The sequence below is a fragment of the Mustela nivalis genome, assembly GCF_964662115.1.
Source record: "Mustela nivalis genome assembly, chromosome: 1".
Taxonomy (NCBI): Eukaryota; Metazoa; Chordata; class Mammalia; order Carnivora; family Mustelidae; genus Mustela; species Mustela nivalis.
In genome coordinates, this window is record NC_139020.1 from 21,961,208 (window position 1) to 21,982,848 (window position 21,641).

Consider the following 21,641-nt stretch of genomic DNA (forward strand, 5'->3'; position numbering starts at 1 on the left):
TGTTTTTTTAATATCTAAAATACCTTGACGCTTTCTCAGTCATTGAATTTTCACATTTGATTTATGCTGAGGGAAACTACCAAGGGAATAAAAACTAATATATCCTTTGGCACATTTAGAGGATAATTCAATTAATAATTTCATAGATCCAGCTCTACTGCGTGTTCACTCATAGGCAGAATCAGCTATGGCAATTAACTGGACTCAGTCCATGTACCATGGGAATTCTAGTGGCTATGTGGAATACTAAATTAGACGTGTGCTTATTGCCAATTAACCCACCATAGTGTTGGACGTGCATTTTCTGTACTAAATTTGAACAACCAAGTTATGCATAAATCTTAGCATATTTTATGACCCTGGAGTCATAAGTGTCATATGAAGATAACGCCTATATAGAACTTCTTAGCACACACTGGGTTTTTCTTTAATTTGATTGATATCAGTTATAGAATTATTGCTGATAATAAGAAAAGCTTGATTATAAGTACAGTGAATATTCTTTGTACTACTATTCTTCTTTTTCTTGTCTTAATATTTCCCTCCCTTAAATTATATATAAATATACTAATAAAAACATTTCACTAGTTATAGTTATTTTTTCCTCTATAGCTGCTCTATATAATTGAATTTTCCATAAAGCTACAGTATTTTAAGAACTATATTATTATTATGCACAATTTTACATAGAAATTTAGGAAATAAAGCTTAAGTGGATCTCTTTTGTAAAAATTTCTGATCTGTCAAAAGAAGAAAGACTGGTCATAAGGATATAGCAGCATTAAAATTGTTTTATAAATAATGATAATGTTAGCGTCTTCAGAATCTGCCTTAACTGCAGTACATTCTGTAATTCATGTAATTTGTGCTTATTGATGTCAAACAATTTTGGAGTCTGTCACTACTATTAGAACGGAAAAGAAAGCCCTATCAAGTAAAAAGTACATTTGTTTAATCTAGTGATGCAATTTGATGTTTAAGTGATTAGTCTTACATGCAGTAAGTCTAATTCCGTTCATGAACTTATCAAACACTGATGACCTAAAATATTTCAAAAACAAACTAAAACATTTTCACTATTATAATTAAAAGTGCATGATTGTGCATTCTAGAAAGTTGCTTATTACATGCATAGAGGAGTGTCTGGATCACAATAATGGCAAACAAAAATCAGAAACCCTCAATATTATTGCCATAATATACAATAACAATAACAACAATAATAATAATATCAACATTAGAAATAATAATGATTATAACAATTAACATGGTGCTTATGACCTGTCAAGCAATGTTTAAGTAATTTATGTAATGAACAAATTAAGTTGCAATTACATCAGGTAGTATCATTACTATTTTACCTTTATATTTATTGCCTTTTCATTGAAAGGCTGAAATGTAGGAAATTATGTAAAACTCTTCTAGCTTCCTTTAAATGTCTTAAATAAAAAATGGTATCAAATTGTCACATATTTTAATATTCAAATAATCATACTATGTTTTAATTTTTATTTATCTATTTATTATTTATTTGAGATAGAGAGTGTGCAAATGTGAACAAGTAGGGGGACAGGCAAGAAGGACAGACTCTCAGGCAGACTCCCTGCTGAGTGCAGAATGCAAGGTGGGGTTGGATCTCATGACTCTGAGATCCTAACCTGAACTAGAAACAGGACCCAGCAGCCCAACTGACTGAGCCACGCAGGCACCCCCAGAGTACTATTTAATTGGACTTAGATCACAATTTCTTTCTGCTTAACTACCATTTATGTTGGTATATATATATATATATATATATATATATATTTTTTTTTTTTTTTTTTTTTTAAGATTTTATTTATTTGTCAGAGGGGAGAGAGAGAACACAAGCAGGGGGAGTGGCTGGCAGAGGGAGAAGCAGGCTCCCTACAAGCAAGAAGCCAGATGTAAAACTTGATCCCAGGACCCAAGGATCATGACCTGAGCTGAAGGCTCACAAGGAGGCAGAGAGGCAGGCAGAGAGAGAAACAGACGGAGAGAGAGAAACAGGCCCCCCGTTCAGCAGAAAGCCCAATGGGGGGGGGGCTCTATCCCAGGACCCTGAGACCATGACCTGAGACGAAGGCAGAGGTTTAACCCACTGAGTCACCCAGGCACCCCTATATTTTATATTTTTGATGTGCATTTGATTAGAACACCTTTTCATTTAAAGAGGTGATAAGCTATCATTTTAAAATTATTTTTACATAACAAAGCAAAATATTTTAAGTCAAATGGAATAAAAGTAATTCAAGTATGATTGGAAATGAATCATGTATGATATATTTTCAGAGCACTGCATCATAGTAAACAAAAACAAAAAATGTACAGCCTTTACTAAAATAATATTGACATGGATCTCCATCTTTAGCTTTTTCTTTGTTTTTGAGCTAAAATACGTGCATTCTTTATTTGTATTTCCCTAGGGGTAATATGCTGCCTAGCATACAGTAAGCATTAAATAAATATTAATTTAATGAATGAATGTGTGTATCAATAGGTATCCATTTAATGAATGAATGTGTCAATAAATATCAAACAGCTGGTACTATACTATTATGTATAAAATCTGTATTACAGATAATCAACAGTTGTATAATAATATTATTGGATGTAAGGAGTGGAGAGATTAAATGAAAATAAGACTGAGGGCTGCCTGGATGGCTCAGCTGTTTAAGCATCTGCCTTAGGGTCAGGTCATGATCTCAAGGTCCTGGGATTAAGAACACAGTGTAAACCATAGTCTGAATGAAAAATACCACTGTATAACAAAGACATGATCAAAAAAATTTTTTTCCCTTTATGTTTATTTTAAATGATTTTATTATCCCTTTGATTAAATAAGTAATCAGTTTCTCAGTCACCTACAATTTTAATCCAAGCAGGCAAAAATATGTGTTTCTTTCACTTTCTTCCTTTTTTCTCCTCACTTTAGAAAAAGAGAGATATTAGGAATAATTGGCTTTGGTTTTGGGCATATAATGCTATAGTCAAAACATTTCTATTCATTCTAGGAAAGAATATTTCATTCTGCAAATCAAAACAATTAAATAATATTTTAAAATAAATATGTACATATTCAAGTGAAATTATCATCTTGGTTTACTAGGATATGATCTGGAATTTTTACATATCTAATCTTTATTCTTGGATAAAAGTCTAAAATAATACTCTTTAAAAATAGTTAAAATATCATAATAAACTGTTGCTTAGGGCAAGAAAAATGGTCAAATCAATTGTTAGCATTGATAACTCACAAGAACTGGGAGCAGAAATTCATCACATGAAATCTGAGAAAAATCACAGAAAAAAATTATTAAAAATTAGAATACCTTTTATATTATTGGGCTGACTACATTGATAATTGCTCTTATAATCTTTAGAAGACTTTTTGGCAAGCCCAAGATAAATCAAAGATTTCTTAAACAGGATTATCACTGAATTACTTGTATCTAACAAGCAATGTTTTAAATCCTGCTACAGAGGAAGCATTTTAAGATAACAAGGGTGATAAAAATAATTATTGTAAAGAGATGAATTTCTCTTATTAAGTCTTAATCTTCATCAGAGGAGCATAAATGGTTTCTCTTGTCAGCGATAATAGGGCAAAGAGTAACTTTTACTTCGGAAGACCTAAAGCATATGAAATAAAGTGATCTATGTGAGTAAGTGTAGTAAGGCAAACGAGTTACATAGATCTTTGAAACTGTATGCATACAGAATCAATATGATCTGATCTTAGTTTCTTCTTCAAAATACTATGATGATATCACATCTCTAAAAGGATTTTGTGTGTGTTTTTTATTGGCCCACTTGTATAGTTTCTATGACATATTTTTAATTATAATTGCATTAAATTACATGTTATTTTGTGATCGTTCCTAAGCTGATCCATATAAGTAGTTTCCAGCTTCCTTGGGTATACTGCAATATTTGCATATCCCGTCAGTCATTTTGCATCTTTGCAAAGCACTAATAATACGCTACTTCTAATGTTATATACAATATTGTGAACCTGAGTAATTATTATGAAGGTCACTAAATGAAGATACACAAATACCATTTACTTTTTTAACATCTTTAAAACAGCGTAGTGAAAATTAGGTCGGTTTTTCTTATTCAGTATGTGATGACACAATTCTGAAGCAATTTAGAGAGAAATGTAAATATACATGTTTTCATAAACTTGAATATCATTTTAAAATGATCTTTCATTCACAGGTAGACACTTCTGAGATGGCTTGATTTATGCAGCAGTTATTTGCTCCCAAAGTCCTCCCAATAGGAGGCCATCCCCTGTTGGATTGGCGATAGGCTTAGCCACCTGACTTTCTGGATGTGACATGAGCAGCTTTGTTACGGGGCTTGATCTCTCATGCTTCTGCCATCACAAGGAAATGTCTTCATCCCTGTAGCTGTCACCTCTTCCTCCTGGCTACAAGTGTTACTGGACCCAAAGCATGGAGTTAAGCCTTGCTGCTTAATACAGAGCCCCCTACAGAATGTATCAGCTGGTTTCAGTTAAGCAGGAGAATTACTACCAAGTGCCCCTGAGTTTCGGGGTGTTTGTTATGTACAATTTTTGCGATGAATCTCTCTGCACGGCTCTATTTTCTTCTCCTTGGCCCTTTTCACTGTCCCATATTACAGATTTTGCGACTTTGTTTTGTTTAGTATCTGTTTTCCTTGCTGGAGGGTAAAGCTCATAAAGTCATTTTTGCTTGCTTAGTTTAATTCTCTATACTCAACACATGGAAAAGTGCTTGGTGTGTAGGACATGCCCCATAAATAGTGTTGGGCGAAAAAATACACAATTAATATTCTAACCTAAGCATGCCTAAATTAATAAAATAACAAGTTTTGATCCATCTCTCCCATTTTACAAATCAGGAGACTTAAGTTTTGATCAGTTAGATGACTAAGATGCAGCAGATTCATTAAAATCTAAGAATGCCTGCTAATACTCAGACAGAATATTATTTTTGTAAAGCCCAATATATTAGAAAACTACTATCTAGTTTAAATCATCACAAACAAAAGTGGACTTCTGTCAGGGGACAGGTGTCAAGAATACATAGATAATATTGGGAAAATCATGTTCTTGCTAGTGTTCCACTGAGATTAAAGGACAGAATTCAGAGGATGTAAGGATTTATGGCCACAGAATTCTGGCTGGCTGGATTCAAGTTGTTGGACTGGCCTTTTCCAAGACTCAGTATCATAACTTTTGGTGGCCATGGTATTTGTGGATGAAGGCGTAAAGTAGCAAATCCATTAAGGTAAGTCTACTGGCACCTTTCCTAGGGAAAGGAGGAAAGTGGAGAAGCACTGTTATGAACTGAATGTCTGTGCCTCATCTCCACCAAATTCACATGGAGCAACCCTGCTCCCCAGCATAACAGCACTGGGAGGCATGAGGAGCTGATAAGGTCATAAGGGTGGAGCCCTCATGAAGGGGATCAGTGCCCTGCAGGAGTCAGGAGAGAACATTGTTCCTGAGCTCTGCTCTCTATCCTATGGGGACAGAAATAGAAGCCGTAGTCTGCACCAGAACCCCACCATGCTGGTTCCCTAATCAGGGACTTCCAGCCTCCAGAGCCATGCAAAATAAACTCCTGTTGTTAATAAACCACCCAATCTGTGGCATTTGTTCTAGCAGCCTAAAGGGACTAAGACAGGCTGTATGCAGTTGGCCACAGGGTCTTAGCATATCTTTCAGGATCTTCAAGACATAAAACTTAGTGAAATCAGTCAAGTCTTAGTATGATGGGATCTTGGTGGGAAGCTTCACTCTGTGACATTCTGCACTTGTTTTATCTCTCAGGTGATCTCCATCAAAACCGGAAAACTCCCTGCTGGGCACTGAATGTTTGTATACCCTCCCCACCCCACCCCAAATTCCTAGGTTGAAGGCCTAATCTTTAAGCTGATGGGATTTGTAAGTGGGGATCTTTGGAGGTAATTAGTTGTAGAAGTCAGGAGAGTAGAATCCCATCACAGGATTAATGCCCTTAAGGAAAGAGGAAGTGTCTCCTGTAGTTGCATCCAGAAGAGGCCCTGTAAGGACAGAGCCAGAAGCAGGCTCTCACCGATAACCTGCCCACACTGGCACCCTGATCTTGGACTTCCAGACTGCCAAATGGTGAGAAATAAATGGTTGCATTTAAGCCATTCAATCTACGATATTTTGTTATCACAGCTCAAATTAAGACGCTCACTTGCTAGGAAGAACTGGGATTTCTGGGGCAAGGTCTTCAGCCCAGAGGAAGGACAGAAAGCTGTGACAACCTGGAGGCAGAGCTCACTATTTCTGGGCAGTTAAGCAGATGCCAAGAGGCAGTGATAAATCCAGTAGTTATACAATACGACTATTTTTATTTCTTTAATATTTGTTTGTTCATTTCTCAGGTTTATCTTCTCAAGAGTTGGGTATTTCCTAAAATTCCTTAACAACTTTCATCATCTTAATCTCTGAAGTACATTTGAACAAAAGGATTTGATTTGAATCGAATGGTATCTATGAGAGATAGACTCAGAGTAACTGATGGTATCTTTACCTGAGGAGCATGGTATTTTGAATTTTCCCAGGGGACACATGTAAAGCTTGGGTTAAAAAAATACACCTGAGCAGTAAAAGATTTTTCACCTTTTTCTTTTCATATGCCATTCTTATCTTCTTCAGATAGAGATAGCTTTATATTTCTCTAAGAGACTGTCCTTGAAATTTTCATACTGGATATAAAGCCTAAACAGTTGTTAGCATTAGAACCAACTTATTTCTACAAATGAACCCTCTTCTTTAAAGTCTGAACAGCTTAAATGTATTACGGTGAGTATAAAAGTTGGGATCGTAAGACAAGATTTCAATCACAGATACAAATGTGTGTCTGCCACGACCAGGAAATTTTTCTAATTTCAAAGTATTTACTAAGATGTATTTTTTAAAATATTAAAATCCTTTCACATCTTATCTACCTTATCTTGGACATGCATCAGCTCACGCTGCTAGAATCACTGTTATCTGGAGACTGTAAAATGTGAAGAAGGTATTATGGGATAAAGCAAATTCAATTCTATAAAGGCATGTAAATATGGAAGTAATGTGCATCTGTTATAAGATTAATTAATATTGCCACATCCTTAAAAGGTTTCTGATATTCCTAATGCTTTTACACCACAGGAGAAAATGCACATAAATATTGCTATTATGTCTAACAAGAAACAAAAGCAGGTGCAGAAAGCTGGATGAGAAAAAAAAGTAAATGAAAAATTCAATATTTCTTAACATGCATTGTTATCATGTAACTGTTAAATTAAATTTATCACATAAAATAATTAAGTTTAATTAACAGGTAATATGCAATAAGTAGATTGTCACAATACTAATTTTAATCAAATGTACATGTAATCGGTGCTTAGTGCATTAAACCACATATCATATGCCTGTTACCTCCTTTGTTTTACAAATTGGAACTTTAGTTCAACCTATGTTTAATAGTAAGGTAATGCCTTTGAAATGTTGAAAATGAACTGGCAGGAAGCCAAGAAATCTGTTTCAGATGAAACATAAAAGAGGTTTTGAATTAAAAAAGAAAAGGGGGCTGAATCTAAAGACCTTAACTTTAGTGCTATTATAGTAAATATGGTTGGTGTCAATTATAAATGGCTTGATTCTTTTTCACTCTTTTTTAGAAATCAGAGACTGTAGCTGCTTGAATAAGGCAGGGAAGACTGTTTTGGTCAGTGTTTTATGTGTGATTTTATAGTTTTCACAGTTCCCTATACTGTCCTTGATTTAAAGATGCAGAATAAAAATATTTTTACCATTTCTAACTTGTAAATATTTATTTACAAAATAACTTCTCATATCATTGCATGTCAAGTTCTAAGAGTTGCAGTGGTATAATAAATTAGCTGCTAAATAAAACGTCCTATCTTATAACGACACAGGCTTCAATTACCAAGGAATAAGCTTATTAGATAGCGTCAATACTTATTACTGGTGTAATATCCAATCAAAATGTCCACTAATCTTTATATGAAGGAATATAAGAGTTACTACAGTGGTGGTATCGTAAGTCTAAAAAATGTTCCAAATTTCATAATAAAATTACACTAATTTACAAGGAAAATAATTGAAAGAGAAGAGCAGGCTGACTAAATTTTAAATGAAGACCATGGTTACATATTCCAAATGATCATTTAATAATCCCCCAAATAATCCTAACTGTAGACAGATGATACCGATATGCCAGTTCCTCTATTTCTATCACAAGAATAAAATTTGAACTTCAGCAATTAATAAAATTAAGATTAATAATTATGTTAATTTTTATTTAAAATTCATCTCTCACCAGCATATTTACATAACTTTGCATAAATGAATTTTTCACCATCTTTTTCATCAACTTTAAGCATTTTTATGATTCAGTTTTGATAAATTATATTATCCAAGATGTAATAATCTTATATAATTGTGAGAGGCTATAGCATAGAGAAGAGGTCAGGCACATGGATGGGAAAATTTTAGCATACTAAAGCTAATATTTATTCTTAAATGTAGTATAAGTTTGGAAAAGTGGGCTAGAATCCCAACATATTTTGTATTGTCCTAGAAATCATGAGTAATTTTAATTGTGAAAAATAAAGAATGTTCATTAAGGTATATGAAGAAATAGTATAAAAAATTGGATTAATCAAAAAGGAAGGTACACTTCTAGAGACTTACAAATAATTGTAATGACTATTTAAATGATATTCATCATGAGGAGAAAACCAGAAGCAACATCTTGTATATAGCATCCCTGTGTAGGTTAGAACCACAGGAGAAGCTCCTTTCAGTTGGAAATTTTTAAAAAAAGAAGAAGAAAAAATGTCAATGGAATGCTCAATTAAGTATGTTTATTCATCTTAAAATATAAGACATTTTCTTCTGTTTTACTTAAAATTTAGCCTTTATCAGTAGAATTATCTTTCTATAGCTGAAGGATACTATTAAAAACTTTGAGCATCTATTCTAAACCTCAGCTAAAGTTACACTGTCTCTTAATTTAAATCTGAAGTGATTTACACATGGAGAACTTAATACACTTTTTAGGATAATTAAGGTTTGTGTAGAAATAAATGAAATTGACTGCAGAGAATATCAATATACTGAAAAGGAAAAGAGAAACTCAACTCCTTTTAGGACTTTGCATTTTAAATAATCTTTGATTGAAGTAATGCTTTGTTTGCAAATATATGATTTATAAAAAATAAAAGCCAAAAATGAAATTTGAAAAAAAAGTAGAAGGAAGAAATATACTAAAAACTAAAAAAAAAAAAAACCCTGAAATTAAAACATTCGTATCTTGGTTCCAGAAATGGGGGAAAATAATATTTTTATGATTTAAGGTCGTATGAAGAATATATAGAAATTTCTGCTTCCATAATGGCAGTATAAACTTGTGATTGCCCTTCTCCCCTACTGGTAATGATTAAAAGCTCCAGAGATGACTCAAACTAAACAAAAAATACAAAAACAATAGCAAAAGTCACTACCTAAGGCTTCTATAAACAAAATCAATGAGATTGTGGAAGATAATTAAAGTTGGTTTCCCACTTCTTTTTCTCTCTTATGACTTTGTATAGAGGGCAGGCCATAGCTGAGGTGCCTCACGGTGATACTGGAGTAAAAATCTGTCCAGAAGTGCAGAGTTCCTTGGGAGAAGCAAATACAAGATGAGTAGGAAGGGGACAATCCCAAATAGGGATCATAAAAGGAGATGCCATAATTCTTCATATAAGTCATAAAAATCAGCCTAAGTCCTGAGCTTTGAATGCATGGGACAGGCACAAACTCATATAGCAAAGGCTTTAAGAAGTTATTTGAGATTTGAGTCACTGCTTATAGTAGGCAACACAGAATTTAGGGGGGAATATCTGCTTAATACATTTTTTTCCAGATGTTTGTCAAAAGTCTTAGAGTCTGCACGACATAATATTTACAGTACCCAGGATTCAAACCAACATTTCTTGATATTCAATGAACCAGAAGAACATGACCAATTCTTCTTTTTTTTTAAATTAACATATAATGCATTACTTGTTTCAGGGGTACAGGTCTGTGATTCATCAGTCTTACACAATTCACAGCACACACCATAACATATACCCTCCCCAATGTCTATCACCCAACCACCCCATCCCACCCCCCAAAAAGATAATCAACACATGCATTCCAAGATGACCCAGATGTTGAGTCTATCAGATTTTAGATTTATAGATTTTAGAGTGGCTATTCTAACTATGCTCCATGAAATAAAGAGGAGAATATGTAAAATGAGTAAGAATTTTAAAAAGTCAGCAGAGAAACAAAATATGAAACAAAACAACATTAGAAATTCAGGAAAAAAAATACTGTCATAAAGAACTCACTGATTAGGGCTTAGGAGCAAAAAGGAGATGATGGAATAAAAGTTCTGTTAATTTGAATTTAAAACTGCAGAAGTTATATAATCTAAAGAATGGTGAATAGTTAAACTATATAAAACTGAACAGTATCTCGGAGATTATTTTTAGGTTATTTTAAAAGGTCTAACATGCCTAAGTTAAGCCCAAGAGATGAGAAAGAGATTAGGAAAGAACTGGTAAGAATAAATAATGTCTAAAAATGCTCCACTATAGACGAATATAAATTTACAGATTCAAGAAGCTCAGTACACCCCAAACAGGATAATTCAAAAAAACTGCACCTAACCCAACCCAATCAAAACAATGAATAATACAGATAAAGTAACCTGAAAGCAGCTAGTGAGTAACAACATGTGGCATATGAGGAATTCACAATTCAAATCATCATGAATTTCTCATCAGAAACCAAGGAGGTTAGATGACAGTGGAACAAAGTCTTTGAAAAAATGGCAAACCATAATTCCTTCCAGGTGGAAAAAGGAAAAAAAAAAAAATCCTTCAGGAATGAAGGATGAGGAGAATATTTCCAGATTTGGGCGAGGGCGGGGGGTGGGGGAGGAATCTATCCCAAATACAGATGGTCAAAATTAATGGAGAAGAAATTTCTTCAGGCTGAAGGAGTAAAATATGTTAAAAAAAAAAATTGGGTCTTTAGAGATGAAGAAAGAGTGAAATAAGTGGTAGATGGATAAGTAAATTAAAATATTTTCTTTTTTTTAAGATTTTATTTATTTATTTGACAGATAGAGATCAGAAACAGGCAGAGAGGCAGGCAGAGAGAGACAGAGAGAGAGGAGGAAGCAGGTTCACTGCTGAGCAAAGAACCCAATGTGGTGCTCAATCCCAGGACTCCGGGATCATGACCTGAGGCGAAGGCAGAGGCTTTAACCCACTGAGCCACCCAGGGGCCCCTAAAATATTTTGTCTTCAATTCCTAAAAATCTGTATGACTGTTCAATACAAAATTTATCATAAATTATCGGGAGATTTCAGTGAATGTAGATGTAATACCTCTGAAATCAATAGGAACAAAAAAATTCCTAGAGAATCACTTAAGAAAAACAATACCAAAAGTATATTGCCAACATAGAAATTAAAATAAATCAATAATATCTCATATAACTCAAAATAATGCAGAAAAAGCAAATAGAATATGAAAAAACAGAGGGAAAACACAGAAAACAAAATTTTATACCTGAATGAAATCATATCAAATACAGCATTCAGTTTAATAGTCTAGCCTATGAACTATGGACAAAATATAGTCCAAGGACCTCGAATATGCGTGCTTACAGTTAAGAATGGTTTTTACATTTTTAATTGTTGTAAGAGAGAAATGCACAAGTTTTTAAGATAGTTTCTAGGTGACAGAATCCATTTATTACTTGGCCCAGTTCCTGCTGATTCCTACTTCAAACATTAATGTTAAGTTACAGATTGACAGAATTAATAAAAAAGCAATACTCTGTCATATGCTGCCTAAAAAGACACAATTTAATTTCACATAAAAGTGCAACTAGGTGGAAAGTAAATAATTGAAAAAAGGGTGTATAAACAGTAAGCATAGGGAAGTATGAGTAGTTATCTGAATATTAGATAAATATATATTAAAGCAAATGATTACTGGAGAAAATGAAAGAAATGATTCATGAGGAAGATGTGTGGGAGAGAGGGCAATGACCTACCCCTGAGTCCCGCCCCCCCCCCCGAAGATATTCACATCATAACCTCTGGAACCTGTAAGTATGTTATTCTACAGCAAAGAGAACTTTGCTGCTGTGATAAAGTTAAAGATGTTGAGTTGAGAAGAATATCCTGAACTATCCAATGTGGGTCTCCTGTAATGAAAAGTCAGAGACAGAGAAGATGTGAGAAAAGCAGAATTAGAGTGGGGTGATGTGAGAGAGACTCCATCTGCCTTTGCTGGCTTTAAAGATGGAAGCAGACCAAAAGCCAAAAAATGTGGGCAGATTCTAGAAGCTGAAAGGGACAGAAAACAATCTCCACAAAAGAACACAAAGGAACACAGCCCTACCAACATTTCATTCCAGTGAAAATCCTTTTGAACCGCTGACCTCCAGAACTAAAAGAGAACATAGTTGTGTTGTTTCTAGCAATTAAGTTTGTTGTCACGGGTTTTAGCAGGGAAAAAAAAGAATACAATTTAACAAGCTATACATGGGCATGGCCTCACTGAGCCTAAAGATACCTGACGCAAAAATCAACAGGATTAAAGTGAGAGAGAAATGTTCGCAATCATGGAGGAGGGTTTTAACACCTCTCACTCTGCTCTCACTCTGATAAAACAGCTATATAAAAAAAGTCAGTAAAAACAGAAGATTCAAACAACACTGTCACCTACCTCTATGTAATTGATATTTCTAGAACACAGCATTCTATAACTGCAGAATACACATGCTTCTTAAACACACTGTGTAGTCACTGAGATAGATCATCTGCGGTGACATATATCTCAATAAATAAAAAAGAATTTAAAAAATCACACAACAGAGTATTTTTAAACAGAACTAAATGATATTAGTAATGAATAACAACAAAATATCTAGGAAAACATTAAATAGTTGGAGATTAAATCCTTACAAATAAATACGGACCAAAGAGGAAATCACGAGAAAAAATTAGAAAATATTTTCAAATATTTGAATGACAACAAAAATACAACATATCATAATTTGGGGGTTGTGCTGAAATATTCTTTAGCGGGAAGTTTAGAGTTTTATATGGTTATATTAGAAAATAAGATATATCTAAAGTAATAACCTAATATTTCACTTCAAGAATTTATAACCAAAGTTTAAAGCAAGTCCAAAATATATAGAATGGAAGTAATGAAAATAAAATAGAAACCAACAAATTAGAAAATAGATTTATATATAAAGAATATAAATTAACAAAACCCAAAGCTAGTGTTTTGTAAATATCAACAGTATTGGCAAATCCTTGGTTAGAAAGAGGAAAGTCTTTTCAAAAATAGGGCTGAATTATTTTGATAGATGTATGAAAAAATATGTATTGACTCCATAAAAATGAATCCAAAACAGATCACAGATTTAATGCAAAATCTAAATCAACAAAACATTAAAAGAAAGCCTAGGGGGCGCTTGGGTGGTTCAGTTAGTTAAGCATCTGCCTTAGGCTCAGGTTATGATCCCTGGGGGTCCTGGGATCCAGTGTTGCATTGGGCTCCTTGCTTAGTAGGAAATCTGCTTCCCCTGTCCCTCAGTCCCTCCCACTGCCTGTGCTCTTTCTGTCCAACAAATTAAAAAACAATCTTTTTAAAAAAAATCTTTAAAAATAAAATAAAAAAGAATGTTTAGACATAAATCTTTGTGGACTTTGCTTAGATGATGATTTCTTAAATGGAACAGGAACAGCATCACATATGATTTCAATTTGATAAGCTGGACTTGAGCAAAATTTAAATCTTTTGCTCTTCCAAGAATCATATTTATTTTAGAAAAAAAGAACTATGTCCACACAATGTTCAAAAATGTACACAAAAGTTTTTTGTAGTAGCCCTAAACTGAAAATAACCAAAGGCTCATCAACAGGTGAATAAACAAACTCTGTTTTGCCCATACAATGCAAAGACAAGAACACATTATACATTTTTGATTCATATTCAACATATCAACGCATGCTGACTGAAAGTGCTTAGCAAAAAATTAAAATTAAAGTGATGTATGATTCTGTATATAAAGTTCTGGAAGGGCAACTAAATTATAGTGCCAGAAAGTAGACTAACATTTGCTTGGGAGGGAGAGTAAATGAATAAATACATTACAAAGGAGCTTTAGAAAATTGATGGGGGTGATGTAAATGTTTGTTTAGATGATGTAACAGATTTGCAGGCACACCCATATGTCAAAACTGATCACATTTTGCCCTTCATAAATTGGCATTGTACTGTGGTCCAACTATATTTCAGTAAAGTTGTCAACAGGGGATATTTATTGTTCTAATTATTTTTACTAAAGAAGAATGAAATTAAATATTTAATTTCTTAAAAAAAGGAAAAATTGATCATGTGCTCTGAAAACTATCAAAAAATAAAACAAAAATTATTCTTAAACAATGGTTTAATAGTTAAAAAAACTATTTTATGATTTTTGAAATAGTTTTATCTAACCAGCTTCAATCAACAAGAAACAACAATCTCAAGGAATGTTCAAAGAATTCTCAAAACATTCTTTTACAAAGCAAGCGTCTACGGCCATACCACCCTGAACGCGCCCGATCTCGTCTTTTACAAAGCAAGGTTTTTAAAAATCCTTCCTAAATAAGAGATAACGATTTGCTCATGAGCTTTATTCTAAACATTTACTTCAGAAAATTAAACAGGCTGACCAGTTTCAACCTTTAAAGCAAAGGAGGAATACCTCTGTGATCAAAAGCAACTTGCATCCTGTAGTATCAATCCTTGAAAAACAGAGTGCCCTAAGTACTTTTTTTTTGTATTAAAGTATTTATTTTATTAAAAGATCACAAGAACATGCACCTCTGTACTCATATATACAATCATGTGTTTACCCCATTATTTTCTATCTAGTTGAAAACTAATAACTACAAATCTCACATCATTTTATATCAGCATTTCACATTATCTTGATATTTTTCTCCATCCATCACTTCAAAATTTGAATTCAAGTTGAGGTTTGATTTAAATATCTGTCAATCCCAGTGTTCTAATAAAGCATGAGCTCTGTTTTATTTATTTTGTGTCCACAGTCACTCAGTACTGATTCTAAATCTTAAACAGCTCAATGAAAACACCCTAAATTTGATCTAGTATGGTTTTTAAAAATTCTTTTCAATGAGGTTTTAAAACATAGACACAGAAATTATAGATCTTAATTTTTTATTTATTTCATAATTAAAACTTAGGTAGGCATGCTTGGAGGGCAATTCAGAAGTTCTAGGACACCTTTGAAGGATGTGGCTATGCATTTTTAAATGGTTAGGTATGATGAAACCCCAAGAATTTCTTCCTTCAACCCTCTTAATTTACATATATGGAAACTGAGGTCCCAGGGATGCAGGTCACACAACTAATTAGCATCCATCCTAGCACTGGTATAGCTACCCAATATTGCCTGTATGACCCTGTCAGCCTCATTGTGTTTTGGAAACATTGACAGTGCTCGTTTCTCCAGAGCTCCACTTTTCCGCGTACTTACAGCAGTGATTTAGTAATAATTCTATGGTATGTCAAATAAGCTTTTAAATATTTACAAAATGCAAAGAAAAAAAAACTAAGTTAAGTTTTATTAAGAGAATATGATTCCTACCACTATTTTAGCACAGTGAGAAGAGGCTGGGAGAAGTCTATGAACTTGCCCTCCAAACAGTTTGGACAGCTCTAATATAAATCATGTTTTGGCACCCTTAAATTTTTGCTAATGTAGATTCACATTAAAGAAAAAGAAAGAAATAATAAAGTAAATTTTGGATTTAAATACATATTTTGAATTACAAAATCTAAACAAATGTGTTGAAAGTTTGAGAAATAGTTCTAATTTGTTGCAAGTGCTGATGACTTGAAAAAGAAATTTATATACCTTAATACATAGCTTATTAATATATATATATGTATAAAATAATGAAAAAATAGCAGAAAACACTATTAGGAAAAAAGCTAAATTAGTTATTAGTATCACTTCTTTCTCTGTGTGTCCTGAGTAACACGGCTTTTTCATCTCTTTGATTTTTTTTAAGAAATACGATGGCAATTAAACAACTTTTTGGAGATTCTCTAGCTTTAGCAAATGAAACCTGTACTTTGTGAAATAATTATTTAATATCCTTCATAATTTTTTGCAATTGTATAAGTGGCCTTCCTATGAATTTCTTAATAAGAACACTTATGAATATGTAAAATAATATGGATTATTTGTGTCTGTTCTTGAGGAAGTATTTGCTTTCTAGAGACATTCTCAAAAAGAAAACAATCTTATTTCACAGTTATCACCAACTTCTATCGATATTAATGTACTAGAAATTTTCCAATAGTAATGTTTTGTCAATCAGAGTATCTTATACACTCCCACTATGACAGTTATGTCCTCTTGAACATCAGAGAATTTCCAACATTAATGATTCTTGAATATTTATTGAAAATAATATTAAATTTCTTCCCTTTTATGAACACATATATGACATTATTCTATAATCCCACTCAATGATATAAAGTGGATTGTGCGTTTAAATCAGCCCTCATATTCTCCAAATCTCAGGTCATAATTCCCACTTACAGACAACAAGCATTATTCTGATAAAATATGAATGTTGATATGTTCAATAATTTTAAAAACACTACTTCATATCTTATGAGAATTAAAATAATTCAACAAAATAACTACTCAGGTGAAACACAGGACTGTTAATATTATAAGCAAACAGATAAAACTCTAAGGAGATACTAACCAATAACTGACAACTAAAGCAATTCAATTTACACTGTGTTTGGCTTAAACACCACAAAAAAGAAAATCACAATTTTCTGAATGAGCAGTATCAAAACCATTAAATTTATAGCACTGTGAAATGTCCTATAACATCCACTAGATGTCTCTAATAACTGACTATGAATGGCCACGTTAGTTATAGGGCTATCAGTCAAATACCGAATCCTGAACTACAGAGGTATTTGGAGGATCCTACTAAAATTCGTATTTTTCAAAGCAGACAAAGTTGTTTTAATAAACATACAAAAGGAAAATGACTTACATTCAATATCAAGGTACATGCTCTTTTGGTGCCCTCCAATCCTACTCGCAGCTTCACAGTCATATCTCCCTGAATCTGACAACTTCACATCTTGAATATGCAGCGAGGAGCTTCCATGCTGCCCTTTGACTTCGATACGGCCGTCTGGGCTCTGTTTACATCGATTCAGGAAAAAGAAAGATTTTACGCTTGTTTTGTGTCACATATATGATAAGTGAAAATAATGTCTTAGCTGCATTACTTTTTTTTTTTTTTTGAAAGCAATGTTTCTGCATTTATGACTTACTGATTTAGGCTTTTCCGTTGTACCTGCCCACCTGCTTACAGGGACAGGAACATGTGTAAAAACTTCAACACGTGTTTTATCAACCCCTTTTATTTAGTGCACTCTGTGCTTTTTAAAAAGCTGGCATGTTCTTCTAGGAAGGGCTTTGTTGGCTTCCAATTATGCTTCTTGAAAACAGAACAGAACAATGCCTATTCAATTCTAGCTGAAACCCCCCAGTGAAATTGATATTCCTCCTTCAGGTTAGTTTCCTGTTTCACCGTGTAAAGACAATGTATCAAGATGTATGAAAATTAAAGCCTTGAAGAAGAATTTATAGTTATTTTGAAATGAATGAAACAGCACTGCTCATAAGCCTATGTAGTACATTACTCATAACAGATAAATTATTAAAAACAGCACTATATAAGTCCTTCTTAGAAAGTCAATGGAAACAACATGAAAAAGATTAATCACATGCTCCATGAATATTGATGCAAATCAAGGACTTGCTTTTAATCCAATAGCCTATAGATTACATTTCAAATAAGAATTCTTGTGTGCAACCTAATTGATATACCTACAATTGTTTTCTTAAATCACTTAAATACCATTATAGCACACATATTAAGACAGAGATAGTTTACTTACTGAATTTTATTTTGTACAATCAGGAAATAGAGTGAAATTTGCATTTTATAATTCACTTGTAACATGTACTTTACTATTATTGAATTGATTGTTTTCAGTATTTGAGGTTTTTGTGCCTCAATAAAAACTGCATGGCACACATTGGTTTTGAAATATGTAAGTTTTTATGTAATAATATAATGGTTAAGTTTCTATGTAACTGAAATTCAAATAAATTTCAATACATGTACTTTGTATTATTAAAACTTATTTTCTTTTATTTATATAACAGACTATTTTAAAGCTCTTTTTCAAACATGAATTTGATTGGGACACAATATGATCACTTTTTTTGCTTTCTAGTTTTACACAGGCATGCAGTTACTATACAACCAAACAAGTCACTCATAATTCATTTACTATCATTATCGTAAAAATGTTCTTCAAAAACAAAGAAACAAAAACATGCTGGGAATGTATTATGCAACCCAGATCAGGTCAAAAATATGTTCCCCAATTCTCAAGTATTGCTAAAAAATAGTAAGGTGAAGCTTTCAAGCAGAAGGGATTCTCTGCTGCCAATATTTAAATGTTCGTCTGCCAACCCAATTACTTACTTGAGAGGAAAGAAAAAAAAAATGCAGAAACTCACAGAAGTTAAAATTAGAATGAGTAAACTCAAAAGCAGAATGGCCAATTTGTTATACAAGGTAACTAATTACTTTTTGATATAAATGGGTTAGTAGTTCCTTACCTTATCGCTCCTCTAACTATCATTGGACCCTCAGGAACTACCCTTCTTTCCTTAAGTGCAGACTTCCCTTGGCTTTCAGGACACCCATACTCTCCTATTTTTTTCTTCCACTGTCTCTTTCCTGGCTACATTTTAGTCTGCGTTGCAGCTTCCTCTCTCCCTGGGGACCCCTGGTTTCTGTCATGGATGCAACCAATGCACTCTGCTTAAGACACCCTCAACCCCTCCCATACTAGCAGCTGCGATCTCTAGTCACTCCTCCTCCCTGCAGGATCCCTCTCTCCTTGGAGAGCTTTGGAACCAGATATGGCTCTTTCAGGGCATGCCCATTTGATGTTTCTCAAACCAGCATGTGCAGATCCAAACATACCACTCCCTCACCCAGCATCACCAGCTCTACTCCTGCGGTCTTCCCCTGTGAATGGTACAGATTCTTTCTCATGCCCCATGCTGGACTACATCTTCAGTTTGAATCAATTTTTGAACATTTACCTGTTTATAATTTAAATGATGGTAATGTCAGTTTATCATCATGTTCAAAATTATCACCTTCAACATCTAGCCACTGTGTTTCCAAGGACGTCTCTGCTCTCTGCTTCACCTATTTGCAGTCTTAGGCATGCTGCTGAGTTCGAGGAACACTAAGGGGCATCTCTGGATTTCAGAAATGACAATCACTTTCAGGGTGAATGTGAACGAAAAAGATTCCCTGACTCTGCAAAAGCCATCAGCATGATGTGATTCCCTGTGTTCCTCTAGCAAATTCTCATTGCAGATGCAGAAATTATTTCTTTGTGTAGCTAAGAATGTTTTTTTTTTTAAAGCAAACTTTTAATTCTCACAAAAATTTCATGATTTCATATCTCCCCTGCTCTATAATAATGAATAACATTGTATTGATTTCTGAATAACTTCCCTGCCTTTCTAAGACATCACTTTTCTGTCTGAGCACACGTCACAATTTGGATACCATTAATTTGACTTCCAATTAATCTGAATTACTGTCATTTCCATAAGTACCGTCCACAGCCCTGCCTCAACCTTTCCCCCTTTCCCCCTCCCATATATACATGGCAGGATTCTCTCATCATTCCCTTAATTTCTTGGGAAAATATCAAATTATGTTAAAAAATTGACTATTGTATATAATTATTAAATGTACTACTTTGAAGTCTGTACTTTTCCTAGGACACACTACTTTTTCTAATCTTATTAGAACTTCAGAATTCACCCTGTAGGGTGATATTATAGTTGGACAAATGTGAGAACATTTTTATTTTTATGGTACTTTATGTTAAAGTCACCTGGACTAGTACCAAGGACAGAAACATTATATTCTAATATCTTTAAAGCAAATTAAGTTATAGTGAAATTTAGATGTAGTAAAGAAAAAGTATACCTCCAGCTATTACTATGAGTTAAAAACTTACATTTAGTATCTTTATTAATGGGATAAAATACCATTTTAATAATACAAAACAAATTATTCATTTTTCTATTAGGAAAAATAGCGTTCTTTCACAGAATTGAAAGGCAAATATAGTCCTTTGAAAATAAACAGGTCCTCATGTTATTAACTATTATAAGTGATATGATATTTGTCTTACAAAAATCTATTGGTGTCTATAAAATTAGTATGATACTAGTAAAGATGTTGGAATTGAAAAGTTATTTTCAATATATCTGGAATTATTAACAGGAAGAACAGAATTTCTTTGGAAAGGTGTGTGATTCCCTGGGAAATCATAAGTCATTTTCAGACTTGACATTGGCTCTATAATAATTATAACATTCATTTGTCTCAAATACTTACACTAGAAGACCAAAGTCATTCCCTCTCATATCTGACATTTCAAAGGACATCTTTCTCTTTGTGCTACAAAAAAGCATTACACATTTCTGAAAGAAAATTAATTTATATCTTGGCTTTGATTCACCACCTACTGAAGATTCATTTAAGACATCTGATATTTGATTGAAACAGGTTAATGGGCATATTAGCTGTCCATCTAGTATTTTCAGGTTCTATCAATGCATTAGGTAAGATGATTAGAAAGTAAAGTGCCTGACTATACATTATTACTCCAATCCTTTACAGAAAGGCACTTTTTGAAATTTGATTTAATGTTATATTTTTGCCTTTCCAGAAGGTCAGTTTAAGAACTGTTTATTTGAATGGTATTTCAATATTTTTATAAAATGGTTATTTATAGAGTTTATTGAAAATACGGTCTTTTATAGAGTTTACTGTCCTTCCAAGAATCACTTGATGAAATACCTATATGATAACTACCTTCTGGAGTTTAGTTCCAACACAAATATTCCACTGCCCCTTTTAATTGTGGGACATTTGAAATTATACAAGGTATCGTGTTTATAGGTTGTTTTTGTGACTTGACCTGACTAAACATTTACTGCCAAGTTTAGAACCCACTTGTAGGACACAACACATTTGAGGTGACAGTATTCCCCATCTTTCTTCATACCATTGTCATTGACCTCTTTGGTCTTTTGGGAGATTGGTGAATCCTGTCAATTAGTTGCTCAGCAATTTTTTTCTTGTGCAATTATTTTACAAGAAGCACCCAGGCACTGGGGATACATGTTGAGCAAATCTGAACAATTTTTACCCTTTGGTAAATAAAAGTTCAGGAGATAATAATTTTTTAAAAATAATACAAATAAACTGAAAAGTACCATGTAGGAATACCAAAGTTTCATCTTGGGGGTGAGTCAGTGGAGGGGTGGGGTAGAGTTAGAAGAATGTTCCCTGAT

General features: G+C 33.4%; 1 protein-coding gene across 2 annotated transcripts in view; it reads right to left on the reverse strand.

Annotated features, from left to right (window-relative positions):
- NCAM2 (neural cell adhesion molecule 2) overlaps window positions 1-21,641 on the reverse strand; it is a 513,251-nt gene that overhangs the window by 119,857 nt on the left and 371,753 nt on the right. For both annotated transcript variants that reach the window (XM_082742470.1, XM_082742469.1), the window contains exon 9: window positions 17,218-17,368. In XM_082742470.1, the coding sequence (XP_082598596.1) occupies window positions 17,218-17,368 (151 nt within the window). The remainder of the gene's footprint in view (window positions 1-17,217; window positions 17,369-21,641) is intronic.